Below are 17482 nucleotides of genomic sequence, written 5' to 3'. Positions count from 1 at the left end.
CTCTGCATGAGTCCCTGTTCTGCCCTCCTTCCAATCAGGAATGGTCATTGTGCTCAGGAACAGGTCATTCTATCCCACCTCTGCATCACTGAAGCAAAAAAGGCTGTCATGTTCATGTCTGTATGGTGAACGTTTCAATCTTCACTTCTTCCAATCAGCCTTTATGGAGTGGGGGTGACCAATTCTTCCACTTCTTTTCCTAGGGTGCAGTTGGGGCCAAGAGCCAACACAGAGATCCATCGCAAGTACCCACCCACAAAGCAGGCTGCTTGACACACACCTGCATGGCTCTCTGTTCTGGCCTTAGCACCTTTCAATCAGACTCTGCTGGAAAGCAGGCACTTTTGCTGCATTTCAGCATTGTCTGTAATAGGATGTCCACTCACTCTCGACACAGAGATGGTGAAGTGCCTGCACTTTTTGGAAGGACAAAATTTTATTTTGGGGATGGGGCAGAACAGAACCATGCATTAAGAATATGCCTCTCCACCATTAGTAACGCTGCCCATAAGAAGATCCAGCCCCGCTGGATCAGGCCATAGGCCCATCTCGTCCAGCTTCCTGTATCTCACAGTGGCCCACCAAATGCCTCAGGGAGCCTGCAAGACAACAAGAGACGTGCATCCTGGTGTCATTCCTTGCATCTGGAATGAATGCAAGGAAGGTGCTACTGCTCACCTCGCCGTTCGAGGTTTGCTGACCCACTCTGCAACAGCACAGTCCTGTCACCCTCAGAGGTGGCTCCCTCTTTGCCAGCTGCATCAGAGCTGGTAGCTGTGGCAAATTCACTGGCATTGAAGCTGCCTTTTCTAATCCGGGTCATCGGAGACCTGTTGGGAAGGAAGCATCATGAAAGACTTGAAGGAGTCCCAAGACCCTGTGAAGTCTCACCCTCTGTCGAAAGGGGCGGGGAAGGACGGACGGACGGACACACAGTCTATCTATTTCTTACAGGGGAAGAATTAGCTTCTTCATAAATCTTCCTAAGCGATACACAGAAGACAGGCAACTAAAGAAATGAATCCAGTTAGATAATTCCACTGCAATTGCCAGCATTTCTAAAACCAGTTCTGGAATGATAGCATGTGCAGTTTGCCGTAGCTTGCAGTTAATTTGCATCTGCCCTCTCCTCTGTGTTACCAGTATGCACCAGTAAAAATCTTCATGCGCACAATCATATCAAGACTGCGTAGTGTTTGATCAAAATACAGAGAAAGATGCAAGTTAACTGAAAACTATGGTAAACTGCCTTACTTCCATTTCAGAATTAGTTTTAGAAATCAAAGCGACATTAAAACAGAATTTGGGAGGGATGAGATGCCTCACAGGGCAAACCGTCACTAGAATGGGAAGGGGGAAATGTGCTTATTCCCAACAACAGTTCACATCCCTACCAGTTGTGTGGTACGTAGGGCTCAAAGTCGTACTGCATTTCTGGTTCATCTCCTCTCTGCAGTCCCTTAACATGGGAAGCATACTGGTGCCCAGGGTCATAGAGCTTGCTGCTCTCACACAGGGTCTGGAAGTAGACAGGCAGTGGGGCTGTTTGCATATGCATGATCTGGTAGAAGGAAATTGTTGCCTGAAATGCAGAGATGGGAGAAAGACAGGCAAAAATTAGTGACAGAGAAAAGAGTAAGAACCTTCAAAAGAAGTAGCATTTTTTATGTTTTACCAGTGTTCATCAGCACATGTGCATAAGAAGTACAAGAATGGATCTCTGCTGTAAGACTAGAAAATTTATTCAAAGGCTCATTTACACAAGCCGCATCACATATGCATGCCACACTAGAAGCCAGCATTATCTAGTACAGTAGTTACCATGTCAGACTAGGACTGGAAAGACTCTGGTACAAATCTTCACAGCCATGAAGTTCACTCAAGGACCTTGGGCCCGTTACACACTTTCCATCTAGCCTACCTCGCAGGGTTGTTGCAAAGATAAAATGAGCAGGGGAAGGATATTGAAGCATGTCAATCTGAGCTCCATAGAGGAAGCCACTCAAACCATCATTTCAACAAGGCATCCCCAACACACAAGAATGGGGACAGCAAATGACCAGAGGACAGGGGTCGTTTCGGGTCAACAGGGACGGCTGGAGTGCTTGCATCTGGAAAGGTTAAGCCCCACTCACCGATTTGATGACTTGGTCGCTCTGCTTCACCACCTCATGAATCTGCCGAAGAGAAGTAACTTTGGTGTCCTCCAGCTCCTGCCTCTGAGTGTTGGCGTCTGCGATGCAGGTCCGATAGGTGGCCATGGCCTCTTCCGCCTGTAGGTGGAAGGGTGTTAGAATCCCCAAGAAGCACAAGAAGAGCCACAAGGATGGATGCTCATTGCAATGCAAGAGGAGGAGGAGAACACTTTCTACCCAAAAGATGCCATTCCCAAACTTCCTGGTGCCACAGGATCCATCCTGCTGCATGCAAACAAAAGCTGGTGGAAGCACTTGGCTTTCCCACTGGAGAACCTCAATTTTAATCCTCTCACCCATGAAGTCCAAGCTTCTAGTCTCTGTTATCCAGGAGGGAGATGGAGACTCACACTTAACAACATGCTACAAACAGGGTCAGATGTGTTAATAGCTTGTAAAGCCTTCAGGAATACTTGGCATGAGAACAGGCATGTCTAAAGAACATTCCTCTTTTCCATCTGAGAAGTACATGGGAGAGCTCTACCCATTCTTGACAATCAGGCCAGCAGCCAACACTGGTCACTCAAAACCACTTTGTCACCCCCAACCTCCAAAAGAGAATTTTGGTCCCTGTGATGAATTTTGAAACCCTTTCCATCTGTGTTTGGATCATTCAGCACCTGCTCCTGCCTACCTTGTTCCGGGCCTCTTCTTCCAGCCTCCGCTTCTTGTCCAAGGTCTTGGTGGCGGCGGCACTGCTGGCTGCCTGCTGTTCCTCTTCTGCTTTCATCATCACAGACTTGGCCTTTTCCAAGTCCGTGGAGCGCTGCACATATAGCTGTTTGGCCTTGCGCAGGTTGCTCTCGGCCTCTTGCTGCAAGGCAACAAAGCAGTAACCCCTCACTGGTCAGCAACTAGCAGCCCAAGAGCAAAATCTGGCTTGTCAACGGTCACCATTTTGACCACCGTTTCCATGCGTTGCAAGGATTCTTTAACACTTTGCCGTGTGGCGGACTGCTGCTCTGGTCTGTGACCAGCCCCGCACCCTGTTTTCGTACTGTTCCCTCTCCCATCCCGCTTCTATCTTGCAAGTAACTCCTGGGCACTGGGCCTTCTCACCACTTTCCTCTGAGCCCGGTGCCACTGTTCCTTGATCTCTTTCCGCCTCTTTTCATGTTCAAGGCGCCTTGCTGTCAAGGGCTGAGGGGAAAAAAATAATGTAAAGTGAGAAAACCAGTTGTTAAATCCTTTCAACAATCTTGTGAGGCAGGTCAGTTGCTACTATTCAAATTTTGTAGATTGGGGCGGGTGGAGCGGTAACAGAGAAGTTGCTGAGAATGTCAGTGGCTTTCTTATCTCTGCCCCATTTCCACCTTAAAAATGTACAAAGGTGGCAGAATCATCTCTTTCAATGCAGGCCTGCCCAGGGGAAAGGAAGAAGAGTCAGATGCAGAGAGGACTGCTGAACCTCCCGCTACGTCCCTTTGTTCCCCTCCCCTCCATCCAAGGCACCAGCCAATTTTCTCAAGTTATGGTTCATTGCCACTATTGAAACCAGGAAGGAAAAAAAATACGGAAGAAACCAACTTTTGTGAAACAAAAGGGGGGGAGGTGTTCAGCATTTCAAAAAGCAGGAGCATTGGTAGGGCTGACACCAGACCTTTGGAGGCAGCATACCAAATGCCATACCCCCTCACCCAATGATGTGCCAACCTCTGCTCCTCCAACTCTCTAATGTTCTTGTTGAGCACTCCGCTCCCTGCCACATCTCTGTCCTCTTCTTCCTTTTTCAATCCAAGGAGTGGAAGGAAAGGCAATGGAGGCAAATAAGCAGACAGGGATGGGTGCCCTCCCTAATTTGCATCTGCTTCAGATGGTCTCATGGAAGGGCTGGCCCTGGGGGGGGGGTGTCTGGGGCTGTGAAGGGCAAGGTGAGCAAGGGGTAATACTTTGAATCCGAGCCAACACACAGGGCAAATGGTCCCACAGAAGCTACTGATGGCTAGGGAGGGGTCAACTTATGGACAAAATGCACTTATTTTCCCCTCCACATTCAATGGCGCCTTTGGGGAAAGAATGTAATAAAAAGTCATGAACTGGTCCAGCAGCAAAGAGTTAACACACCCCACTACCCCGGTCCAAATCCTCCAGTTTTAAAAGGGGAAAAAAAAAAGCTTTGAGTTCCAGTTGCGAAACTCCCACATCACATCTGGTTCAGTCCCAGATATGTTGGCAACCTTCAGTCTCAAAAGACTATGGTATCGCGCTCTGAAAGGTGGTTCTGGAACAGATTCGGGAGTGACAATCCCTTCCACACTGGGAGCAAATGTAGTCTGTCCCTGTTGCGTCTCCCTGGCTACGGGCCTTCCTTCTTTGCCTCTTTGCCTCAGTCTGTTGGCCAAGTGTCTCTTCATACTGGGAGAGGCCATGCTGCACAGGCTGCCTCCAAGCGGGATGCTCAGAAGCCAGGGTTTCCCACCTGTTGGGGTTCACTCCTAAGGCCTTCAGATCCCTCTTGCAGATGTCCTTGTATCGCAGCTGTGGTCTACCTGTAGGGAGCTTTCCTTGCCCGAGTCCCAGATAGCTACATGGTATTTAAATGATGTATCATCGGTTCATGGTTTTGTAAGTTTAGTTATGTCCATATTGTCAAGGATTTTACATACATCTTTGTACCTGGCTAATAACTGATCTTTGGGGTTATCAGTATTCATAGGGAAAGAGATTAAGGGCTCTATCCTATCCAACATTCCAGTGCCAATGAAGTCCCCAGGTAAGAGACCAAAAGTTTACTTACCTTGAGGAGGCCTCTGTGACTGCCCACCACCACCACAGGATGCAGCACACACCCCGTTGGCATGGCTGCATCAGTGCCGGAAAGTCTACTTCAGATTAATTGGTGGGCATGGCTATCCCCTTAGCACCAACAGCACAGGAAACCCCCCACTCTTTCCTTCTCTAATACCTGCAAGAACGTTTCCTTCTGCAAGGTGGTGGCAGCTTGCAAGGCACTGATGCTATACTCCATGTCTTGCTCCAGTGTCAGGGAATAGATGGACCGTAATGGCATGTTGCTCTGAGAAATTAGCAAAAAGTCAAAGGGATCAATAACTACAAAGATATGCAAGAACAGCCCTGCTGGATCAGCCTCCAAGGTCCATCAAGTTCAGTATCTCATTTCCCACAGTGGCCAGCCAGATGCCTCTGGGAAGCCCACAGGCAGGGTATGAAGGACACTGTTCATCCATATCACTACTCCACAGCATTTAATAATCAGATCACCCCTGTACATAGAGATTCCATTTAGCAAACCTGCTTAATAGCAACTTATAGACTCTGTCTCCAGAAGAACACGAGCCTTGCTGGATCAGGTAAAATCCAGTATCCCATTTACCAGCCAGACGCCCATAAGCATTGGTTCAATGGCAGTGGCTCTACTGTATTGTTTGTCTCCAGCAACTGGTAGTGAGAGGTAATCTGCCATTAAACATGGAGGTTCTATTTCACTGTTCCAGTTGACAATCACTGTTGAGCTATTGCATTGCTTTCAAATCCCACAGTACATCAGCTGGACCCAGTCACGCTCCCAGGTTGGGATAACTTGAGACACAGCTAGTAGCAAAGAGATTTGGAACTGAGCATGGAGAAGGCCACAGAGACCAGTAGGTCCATGGGATGTCAAGTGTGGGAACTGCCTCCTTTGCATTTTCAAAGATGGTTCCATCTATGCAGCCTACTGGCAGATTCTCGCCTGCCTATTAGAAAATGGCTGCCCCCATTGCATTATAGGAATCCAGGCCTACCTCCTGGGTGATGGTTTGTTTACAGGTGTTCACCATCTTTTGAAGTCCTTTGGCAAATTCAATTTCTGTAAAAGTGAAGAGGAGGAAAAGAAAAGCAGTCAAAACTGGACAAGAAAGGACGAGGGCTTTGCCCTTCTCAAAATTACCATTTTAAGCCTGGATCTGTTAGGGCTGGGACTAGCGGTGTGGCTGTGGATTTCTGTAACAGTGGTGGCACCAGAGCAGAAATATTTGGGGGTACCAAAGGAGCAGAATGCATTTTGGGAGGGAAGCAAACATGAAAAAAACGATTTTCCTCCAAGTAACCAGAATGGTCAACTAAAGGGGGTGGGGCACCTCCTTGACTGGGTAGTGCATTAAGGTTGCAAGCTCTGACTGAAGCTATTCCTGGAGACACATTTTCCAGTATGATGCAATTAGGAACTCCAGGATTGCTTTTGGCAGAGTGATGCCCTTACAGGGTTATCAACACTCTCTGCCCTTCTTGGCCCCTGCCTATGAAGTCCTGTAACTCAAGGCAAAGAATTTTCCTTCCTTCTTGAGATGCTAGCTTGCCCCAACAGTTCAGAGTCAGCTTCTGAACATCTGGAGAGGGGACACTGTTCCGCAGATAACAGGCTTCCCAGTTCAAAGTCATGTTTCTCTCACTTTATTCCTCCCTGCTACTACATGCTCATACAAGCCATTATCTGATTGTACTAAGAAGTGGGACATGCCCACTTCCAGATTTATCAACTCACATCTTGCCAGACTACTAATCTGGATTGCAAAGATAGAATCCAGTGCAGTTCTTTTAAGAGAGTCAACATAATTGAGAAACAAAATGCATTCACATACACCCAAAGAGAGCCCACAAACAAATTACCAACTACTGTATTGTGGGAGATCCTAACTGCAGATGCCTGAGTCATGACTACTTGTACAGTACTTTAAAAGATACCCAACAATTCCTCAACTACTCCATAGTTTGGGAAGCCCAGCCTAATCTCCTCCCTTCTCCTCCCCCAGCTCACCCAGAGTAGTCCTCTTCTCCAGGTAGTAAATGAGATCCTTCATGTACTTGGAGATGTTCTTAGCATACTGGAGAGCCACCTCCACGCCACCCTCACACTTCTGCAGATGGACGTCCACCTCTTCTGCTGACAGACCGACTGCAGCACACAGAAGTGAACCAAAAAGGGGGGATTTAGAGAAGATGTCATTTATGTTGCAGTGCTAAAGAGTGCTGTGGTACCTTGAAGATTAACTAATTCATTTCAGCAGAAGATTTTGTGAGCTTTTGGGCACCTCAGAGGCATGAAATGAAATTCGCAGTTGTAGGCAGGTCTGTGTTCTCTCTCTCTCTCTCTCTCTCTCTCTCTCTCTCTCTCTCTCTCTCTCTCTCTCTCTCTCTCACACACACACACACACACACACACACACTTTAAAAAAAAAACAGAATGAATTACAAGATAAAAGTATACAAGAGACAATTCACACATTCATGAGAACAGAGCAACGCAGAGCAACGCTAAGTTAATTAACTCTGCAATTGAAATTTTAAAACACTCCTTGTCAAGGCTTTATCCTGTGATGATGTTAGGCCTTGTTTTGCATCCTACTTCAGGTTATTCTCTGTCAAACTTCCTTTTGATGTTTTTCTATGAGAGGCATGTCACATGTTAAGGTCTGCAACAGGATGTCCTTGTGCAAATCTTCCAGATTACTACTCATTTTCTTTGTTACAACAGCCCCAAATATGGAGCATCTGCATTGCTGACAGACCAAGCTCTATCAAGCATGAAAATGGACCTCAAGGCTTCTAGTCCCTGCCACTCTTGGAGAGGAGACTCAAGTGCTTACCTGAATCAAAGCCTTTCATGCCAGTTAATGCCTCTTCTGTACTCTGTCCAGTAATCCCTCCATACAGATTTTCCATGGACTGGAAGGAAGGCAATAAAGTAGTTACTGAGAGAGGTGCCCAGAATACCTGCAAGATGCCATCTGTTTTACTTCCTCCACTGTCACAAGAGACAGCCCATACTTCAGAAACAAAGCTCGTGCTTTGAACATGGGAAGTCTCTGGTTCAAACCTCGGCACCTCCAGTTAGGGGATCCATATACAGGTGGTGAGAAAGACCTCCTTCTATGCAAGATCTCAGAGTCTACTCAGAATAAACAATATTGGGCTAAATGGATCAATAGCCCTAAATAGCTACTTGAGATTTGAACTGGAGATGCCAAGAACTGAACCTGTGTCCACAACAGGGAGCTCCATCACTGAACTATGGAGGCTCCCAATGAATATATGAAGCAGCTTCCTACTGAGTCAGCCCTTCATCAATCTAACCCAGCATTGCATACTCTGACTGGCACCAGTTGTTCAAGATCTCATACAGAAAGAAATCTTTCCTATCCCAGCTACCAAAATTCTTTAACTGGAGATGCTGTGGATTAAACTTGAGACATTCTGTATGCAAAGTAGGGATGCCACCGTTGAGCTATGGGTGCTCTTGATGGTCAAACCTTCATAAGAAATCCATCAATAGGAGATTCAGGATGGACAAAAGCACATACATCTTCTTCACATACTGCACAGAATTAGTCTGTGAAATTTGTCACCACAAAATGGAGCGACAGCCTCCAGTTTGAATGGCTTTCAAAGGGATTGGAGGACCAGTGGCTACTAGTTAAGAAAGTTATGCACTGCCTGTGAGGTCAGTGGCTATATGTCCCTAAGAACATAAGAACAGCCCCACTGGATCAGGTCATAGGCCCATCTAGTCCAGCTTTCTGTATCTCACAGTGGCCCACCAAATGCCCCAGGGAGCACACCAGATAACAAGAGACCTCATCCTGGTGCCCTCCCTTGCATCTGGCATTCTGACATAGCCCATTTCTAAAATCAGGAGGTTGCACATGCACATCATGTGCCTTGTAACCCGTAATGGATTTTTCCTCCAGAAACTTGTCCAATCCCCTTTTAAAGGCGTCCAGGCCAGATGCCATCACCACATCCTGTGGCAAGGAGTCCCTGTGGCACCACATCCTGTGGCAAGGAGTCCCTGAATATCAGTCACAGGGGCATCATGGTGGATGAGATGGATTCTTTTCTCTGCTGCTTGCAAACTTCCCAGAGGCAGCTGGTTGAGCCACTCCTGGAAGTGAGATGCTGAACTAGATAAACCATTGGCCTGATCCAGCAGGGTTTTTCTTATGATTTTATGCCTTTTACCAGTCAGGCCACTGGTCTATTTAGCTTACTATTATCTCCTTTGACAGGCAGTGGCTCTCCAATGGTTCACAGAGAGGTCTTTTTGAGCCTCTGCACCCAACTGCATGAAATTAAGCCCTGGACCTTGACATGCAAAATGTGTGCTCTGCCATGAGCTATGCCCCACCCAAGCTAACTTGTGCCCCTCACCTGGTTCTGGTCGCTAGGAGGGATGGAGAGAAGGGTGCTGCTGTCTACTTCCCCCATGAGGAATTCAGAAACTCTGGAAAAACAAGAAGAGATTTTTAAATTATCAAAGAATAACAACCATCTTGAATTTTTTAGCACCAAAAACCACACTGGAGAAAAATACTACAACATCATGGTAAGCTGATTATTAATCATTAATTTGCATGTTAATACTAAATTGCATGAAGGTTTCCCACAAGCAAGTCATCACGGAGAGAATTTTCCTACCACCCAAGGTCCACTCAAGTTTTTTTCACACGTTGAGCTGCAAGACCATATTGATCAGTGGCAAACATTTAAGTGCAGGAGCTCATTGTGGCACCCCCTCAGCCACACCCCACAAAGACTATATGAAATCAACTTTAAAACCAACTTTAACAATAAAATCAATTTTAACTTTCAGCATTAGAATGTTTTCTTCTCCTGCCACTTATTCCTACCCTGAAACTTATTAGACCTCAAATTAAAGACCTAGCTCACTTTATCCCAAATGCTTGGAGTGAGTTACAATAGCTTAAAACAGATGCATAATGATTTAAAAAAATGAAAATAGGGTTTAAAAACATCCCTGATTAATATAAAAAGATAGAGTCTAGCCTATGCAGATTTACTCAAAAGTAAGTCCCAACACGCTGTGTAGAACTTGCACCTAGGTTTATTTGCATAGAATTGTAGCTTTCATGTAAGATGGTATGCCTTGGGGAGAGTCAATGCCCTAAACCTAAACATTAGCAGATGCCCCTAGGTAATTTTCTCATCCTGCTGAGCCTGATGCTTATCAGCCAAAGTCTTTTGAAAACATTTTAAAGGCAATATCTAAGCGCTCTTGCTGATGACATCACTGTTCTTGCTGTGGGAGACTCTGGAGCTCAGTTTCCCCTAGATTACATCCCCAATGTTGACCAATCAGTACAATCTAGCAATGTACAGTGTGTGGATACACAGACCAGCTGTGCAATATACTTCTCCATCATTGCCACACAAGACAGGCACAAAACCAACTTAAAACAAACACACACACACACACACACAGGACCTTTATTGTCATTGAAACTTAAAACTACACCCAACCAAAAAAAATCCCAGGCTCACCATCCACCCAAGTTGCAGGCAAACTTTCTCTAGGGCATTAATGCCATCATTTGGGTCTTCCTTGGGTAAGGAAGTCTCTCCAGGTATCACATCCAGCTTGATCTTCCAGAGACTGTTGCATGTTAAGTTACTGATCCTTTAGGATCATTAACTCACTCAGAATAAATTACTGAGACTCAAATTCAAATCCCTCCTTTCCCAAAAAATAGTTGGGGACTGCAAGTTTAACTAAATGTTTAGGGATTTACAGGTGAAACTTATGAGTCTGGACAAGACTGTCTGGTAGCACTTTGAAGGCTCATGAACTGATCAGAATAAGCTTTCATGAACTGTGGCTCAGTGGTAGAGCAGAAGGTCCTGGGTGCATTCCCTGGCAACATCTCTAGATAGAACAGAGAAACATTCCCACTTGAAACATTGGAGCACTGCTGCCAGTCAGTGTCCAACAACACTGACCTGACAATATGGACCAAAGATTTGACTTGGGATAAAACAGCTTGCTACGATACTATCTTTTTAGTTAATTTGGCTTTGCATAGCTAGGAAAAGTACTGCTGTTTTAATTGCTATCACTGCTGTTGTAAGAGAACAGTAGTTTTCATCTCAGGGCACATTGACAAGGTGCTTAAATTGTCAAGGCACACCACCTGTTTTTTTGACAATTGACAAGGCACACTATGCTATTGGTGAGTTGCTCACATGCCCCAATGGCCCTACCAATAAATGACTCTCCCCAATTCCTGCAGCACATCTGCAGACCATTTGCAGAACACCAGTGTGTCACAGCACAGTGATTGAAAATGGCTGTAATAGAGTAACCACTTACATTTTAACTTTACATAATATAAGGATGATCACTGAATGTATCTCTGCCATCTTACAAGCTGTAAACCTCACCTTTCTCTACCAGAAGATCTTCATGCATCTGATGAAAGGGACTGCAGTCCACAAAAACTTATGTTGATAAATTTTTTTAATCTTTTAAAAAGGTGCTGAGACACATTGTTTTTGCTGCTGCATTAACATGGCAGATTAACATAATTACCTCTCTGGAATGGCAAGGTAAAGTAACCCTGGATTTGTGTCCCAATCCATCATTCACTTACGTGCTGCTAAAGGAAACAGCGATCATCTCCAGAGCTTTTTCAAATTCCCTTTTGTCCATTTCATTGTTGGCTTCATAGTGGAATCCTGTGAATGAAGATTGGTGTGGGTGGGGGCGAAAGCAGAGTAAGGCTCTCACCCTCCATCATTCTGCAAAATAAACTACAGGAAAAGTCTGGGCTGCTCTATTTCAGATGAGAGAGTAGAGATTCACATTTTAATTCCACTTTCAGGTGATTACAGAAAAACAGTGCTTAGCAAGGCCCAAGAACTGAAGCAACTCTTGTGTGACTCCTTTTGGCCAAATGGTAATCAACATTGCTATGTGTTATTCACACATTATAAAAGATCTGAGAATCAACCTCATTGCCTCATTGCACATTTAGTTAAAGATTACATTAAACATTAGAGAATCAATTTTTTGCAAGATCTTTTTGCAAGATTCTCTAATGCAGTGTTTCTCAAACTATGGGTTGGGACCCACTAGGTGAGTTGCGAGTCAATTTCAGGTGCGTCCCCATTCATTTCAATATTTTATTTTTAATATCTTAGACTTGATGCTACCATGGTATGTGACTGTATTTGGGGAAATGTTACAGATCTGTACTTTAACAGGCTACTGTGTATATGCTTTTAACAATGATAGTTAATGGGACTTATTCCTAGGTAAGTGTGGGTAGGATTGCAGCCTAGGATTGTTAAAAATTTTCCTGATTGATGATGCCCCTTCCAGTCATGACATCACTTCCAGTGGGTCCTGACAGATTCTCATTCTAAAAAGTGGGTCCTGGTGCCAAACGTTTGAGAACCACTAAACTATAAGGTTTAGAATATCATTTAACCAAATGTTTGCAACAAGGTGGATTCAATATATAACACTCTTTCTCTCTCTCTCTCTCTCTCTCTCTCTCTCTCTCTCTCTCTCTGTCGCTCTTCTCATATGTATGTGCCACAAGTCACATCTCACTTTTCTAAAAGAGTGCGACTGTGGATAAAGTCACTGGCAGACTCCATTGCAGAGAGACCTTGGGTTTCTGTGGTTTTTGTTCTGGGTGGTTTTTGTTCTGGGTACAGGAAGTCAAAGCAGTAGCAGAGTCAAAACATTTACGCACTGGCATGTGGTTAAGACAGATGCTCCCCCTTCCTCTGTTGCTGGTGTATCAATAAGCCACTTCTTATTTACCCCACAAAGGCAGTTTTGCAACCTTCCAGAGGGTAGACTCAAAATTAAAAGTGGTGCTAAGAAATATCATTGAACCAGGGTAAGACCAGAAAGAGTTAAAATTGAAAATGAGCCAGGGTGTAGCTCCTAAATCTGGTCAAATGCAGTAGGATTCTGCATAAAAATAAAAGTACCTCTGAACATAGACAAATGTGTAGTTAATTACCTATCTAGAATCCCCTTCACAGTAGAACATTTCTATCATAGAACAGCACTTCTAGGATCTGATTTGGAATATCAGGTACAAATTGAGGACAATTCTTCTTATTAAGAAACACACACAGAGTCACCCTGCTGGGTAATATCAGGGGTCCACCTAAACCACCGTCTTGCTTCCCATATGCAATTCAAGTAGTCTTAGTTCAGTGGTTCCCAAACTGTGCACCATAACACTCCAGGGCCCCATGGTGCACTCATAGGGGCACTGGGTGGCCTCTTCTTTGTGGCTTGCCAGGCTGAGATAATGTAAAATGTCACAAGATCTTGCAAGAATCCCATTCAATCTCAGCTCAGTAAGCCAGGAAGAAGACACCATGTGATGCCCCTGTGAGTGAGAAGGGCACCGCGGCTGTGGTTTGTTTGGGAACCACTGTCTTAGTTGGTGCATTGAGTTTCTCAATAAATCAAATCAATTCAGCCAGTTAGCATGCATCACATAATACACATCGTATTACTGAAGAAAACCATTTCCTTTGATTGAAGATGAAGTGTGTATGTAAGTTGCAGGACACACCATCTTGAAAGAGGCATTCCTAGTGCAAGAGAGACAGAGGAATGTCTTTTCTAAAATGGGATGGACTTACATTAACAATAAACATGTTTTCAAAAGACATGTTGCTCTATCACTCAGTGATGCTTTTTAGTAGATTAAAATGAGGTTTTTACTTGATTAGTCTAACTTATTAAATGTTGCAGCTGTAGTTATAATGAATGATTCAGGGTGAGGACCTACTTGCCTCCATTCTTCCTCTAAAAGCAGAACCCTGCAAATTCAGCAGGAGTAGGGCAGAATGGGCAAGTTCCTAGCTATTGAGCTACTGACCTTTGACCTTAGATATGAGTGTCCCTGCAGCAGTCAAGGTCTCCAATGTATTAAGAAGAGGATACTTGTTGATGACCTGCCGCAGGATCCGCAGGGCTTCTCCAAGACACTCATGGGCAATTGGCCGGCGGGCATCCAGCTGATCTGCAAGAGAGAGAGAAGGATCAGTTCTGCAGGTTGTAGTGGGGAAATGACCCAGACAATACAGTTCTAGAACTACACCTTTTGAATTTCTGCTTATCAGGCAGGTGTTAAAAGATTGGGGGGAAGTGTTGATAACTTAGGGTCCCAGTCCCAGATAAGTCCCAGATAAGTCCCAGATAAGCACTAGTCTCCGGTTTTTGAAAGACATTCGCATACAGATCAAATCTGTTAACCTAGATCCCCAAACTACAGCCTGTGAGCCACATCTGGTCCACCAATACCTGTTGAGCCCAATGGCATTATAATGACATGCATGTCCCCCACTCCTTCCTCTTGTCCTGCCCCTTCCCACCAGGCATCATCATCTTCCTGCTGGATGAAATGAGTGCTGAGCTGAAAGCCCAGCCGAGACAGAGAGACAGAGCCCAGCAGCTGCAGTATTTTTCTCCTATTTTGAAAATTCTTAGTTATGTATAAAATGTAAGTATTATTTTCTACAATTGATCTGCTCTGGCACTTATGGTGGACAAGACCAAATGATAGGACTCTGGCCGCTGAAAGTTTGGGGGCCCCTGTCCTAAACAGAGATTCTTGGGGTTTCCCCATCACACAAGACATGGTTAGCCAGCAGAAGTAGTGATCCGAGGCCAGCTAGCAAAATGCCACCAACAGAGTGTTGGTATGTGCAATTATTAAGAATATATACTGCTTTTCAACAAGAGTAGTTCACAAAGTGGTTTATATAGTAAAATAAATCAATCAAGGTTAGATAAGGTTAAATAAATCATGGAGGTTAGAAAGTTGCCCCCAAAATTTGATGATCAAACCTCATTGGGGTTGGGGTGTTCATTGTCATTGTGTTCATTGTCATCATATACATGTCTGGACTGCCTGGAGTTCAACTGGACTTTTCCAGTTTTATGTCTGTCACTCTGCAAAGGCTTGAATGTCTAAATACCAGGGGATGGGGAGGCAGAAGCTAGTTCAGGATCTATTGCAAGGTTTGTGGCTGATTTGTAGTAGATGGACAAGGATTTCCAACTCCCAGTTGTTTAAGAAGAGCAACAATGCATTGGTTGCAGTCCCATGGAAAGGCGGGTGCTTCTCTGACCCTCAGTGTTCCCCAGCTGTAAAATGGGACTTCATACTTAAAGGTGGCTAAATGCAACTTGCTGGTCCTTGAAACTACATGTGTACACATAATAATTTGCTTTGGTTATCCTTGTTTTATTCTCTTCTCTCTCAGCCTCAGTGTTCCACATAAGAGCTTCATCAGATCATATCAAAGGCCCATCTAGACCACTGCCATATTTTCCACAGCAGCCTGCCACTTGCCTCTAGGTAGCCCACAAGCAGGAGGGGAAGGCACACCCCTCTCCCAGCACTGTTTCCCTGCAACTAGTATCCAGAGGCAAACTGTTCCAACTGTGCAGAATTGCAACCATACAGTTTGTTGCCTTTGCCTAGGTCTTTATGGACTTCAGCTGGACAGTTTGAGTTTCACATACGAATCCCTGATCTGCAGTATGATGAACCCTTGATTTAATGGACTAATGGGCGGAGAGGTGTCCAATTAATGCCAAAAGTCTGCTAAATCCAAATGCATCTATGACAGCGCACATGTGCAAAATCTATATGACTAGTTTAGGGCAGGAGGTCTGGTCTAGAGGGTAGAGCCTCCATTTGCCTGAAGATTAACATCCACAAGGTCGCCAGTTCGAGGCCACCGGCACCGTGTGACCTTGAAGCAGCTGGCAAGCTGCAGCTGAGCTGTTCCATCTGCTCGGAGCGTGGGAGGATGGAGGCCAGAATGTTAAACCAGATCGGAGTGTAATACCTTGAATGTGGTGGTTCTTGAAAGAGAGAACCTTCTTTCAATTTGTAAAAATCCCTGCGTGGATTTAATAAGCCTGCCTGTGTAAACCGCCTTGAATAAAGTCTTGAATAAAGACCAAGAAAGGCGGTATATAAATACTGTATATTATTATTATTATTATTATTATTATTATTATTATTATTATTATTATTATTATTATTATTATTATTATTAGTTTTAAAGAAGCAGACACCAATTATTTTCAAAGTCTGTTAAATTGAGATCCATTAAACTGAGGGTTCACCATAATGCAAGTTTGTCCTTGTGTATATGCAGGTCATTGGCTACACCCGATTTTGCATCTGTCTCTAGTTGGTAGATAAAAGCCTCTAGTTGAAAGCACATACAGTAGATTCTGCAAGCCTGCCCATTCAAGCTCTCATCCACCAAAGCTTACACCAAAATAAATTTGGTTGTCTTCAAAGGTCCCATTAAACTCCTTTTTGGTTTGGTTGTACGTAAATGCTAGGAAGAAAGCTATATGCAAATGGTACAAAGATAGTGAATGCTAGTTATTCCACACAAAGGCGGAAGGGGGGAAGGAGAGTGTCCTTGAACCAGGGCTACATCCTTAGACCTATTCTTACAGTATCTAGCTCAGTACCCTACTATGGGTCAAAAATGCCTCTGAGCACGGGCAGAATGCCTCCACCCAACCCAGAATACTCACAAGTACCTCCTTCCAAAATTAAGAGGAAAAGCCTCCAGGTCACTCTCAGGCTTTTGCAAATCTCAGCACCTCTCTGTAGAATTGTACAGACATTAACCACTGCATTCAACACACACATGCATAAGATGGTGTAGCGATTCTGGATTTGGACTTAGGCCTGGAAGATCCAGGTTCAGATCCCCACTCGGTCATAAAGCTTCCTAAGTGAGCTTGGGCCAGTCGCTATCTCTCAGCCTCACAAGCTTGTTGGGAGGACAGAAAGAGGGACGGAACTACGTATACCACCCTGAGCTACTTGGAGGGAGGGCAGTATAAAAAAAGGTGAAAAACAGATAAAAACTTTGGGGGCTAAGAGATTACCCTTAACTCCATCACAAAGGCCTCCTGCAGCCCAACTCACCTTGTAAGACCAAGAGAAAGCTGAGCTCCTTAAGGCATCCATTCCAGAGGAGGGACAGCAGGTTCCCACAAGACACATCCTCTGTCACTGAAGTCAAAAACCTAAGCCTTCCCCAGGCCAGCAACTCTGAAAGCCTGCTGCCCATTTAAAGATAATAGTGATTGAATCCTATAGGTAACTGAGTACACCTTTTTTAACCCTATACAGCCCCAAAAGTCCTACAACCACTTGATAATCCAATCAGGACATCACTTCTCTCTCTCTCTCTCTCTCTCTCTCTCTCTCTCTCTCTCTCATCAATCTAACCTTCAAAAGGAAGAAACAATAAATTTATAAGAATGATCTTCTGTGTCTCAGATTCCCCCTCCTCAAATTCTTGCCTTGGGCAAAGTTCAACTGGTGCAGTATTTCCATCGCTGCATCCTCAAGGCAGTGAAATATTTCACCTGTTGAATTTTTGTCTAGCTCAGCCATTTTCAACCACTGTGCACCAGTTGAACTTTGCCCAAGGCAAGAATTTGAGGAGGGGGGATCTGAGGCACAGAAGAAGAT

At 44.7% G+C, this 17482-nt stretch overlaps 1 protein-coding gene across 2 annotated transcripts in view; it reads right to left on the bottom strand.

The window, feature by feature from the left end:
- ARHGAP45 (Rho GTPase activating protein 45) overlaps nucleotides 1–17482 on the bottom strand; it is a 58312-nt gene that overhangs the window by 12148 nt on the left and 28682 nt on the right. For both annotated transcript variants that reach the window (XM_066635876.1, XM_066635877.1), the window contains exons 3-14: nucleotides 13841–13984; nucleotides 11579–11663; nucleotides 9342–9414; nucleotides 7781–7859; nucleotides 6952–7089; nucleotides 5939–6003; nucleotides 5101–5211; nucleotides 3255–3335; nucleotides 2830–3009; nucleotides 2136–2273; nucleotides 1395–1582; nucleotides 679–830 (exon numbers count right to left, since the gene is read on the bottom strand). In XM_066635876.1, coding sequence (XP_066491973.1) covers nucleotides 679–830; nucleotides 1395–1582; nucleotides 2136–2273; nucleotides 2830–3009; nucleotides 3255–3335; nucleotides 5101–5211; nucleotides 5939–6003; nucleotides 6952–7089; nucleotides 7781–7859; nucleotides 9342–9414; nucleotides 11579–11663; nucleotides 13841–13984 — 1434 coding nt within the window. The remainder of the gene's footprint in view (nucleotides 1–678; nucleotides 831–1394; nucleotides 1583–2135; nucleotides 2274–2829; nucleotides 3010–3254; nucleotides 3336–5100; nucleotides 5212–5938; nucleotides 6004–6951; nucleotides 7090–7780; nucleotides 7860–9341; nucleotides 9415–11578; nucleotides 11664–13840; nucleotides 13985–17482) is intronic.

The sequence above is a fragment of the Tiliqua scincoides genome, chromosome 8, assembly GCF_035046505.1.
Source record: "Tiliqua scincoides isolate rTilSci1 chromosome 8, rTilSci1.hap2, whole genome shotgun sequence".
Taxonomy (NCBI): domain Eukaryota; kingdom Metazoa; phylum Chordata; class Lepidosauria; order Squamata; family Scincidae; genus Tiliqua; species Tiliqua scincoides.
This window is presented reverse-complemented; position numbering and strand designations above follow the sequence as displayed.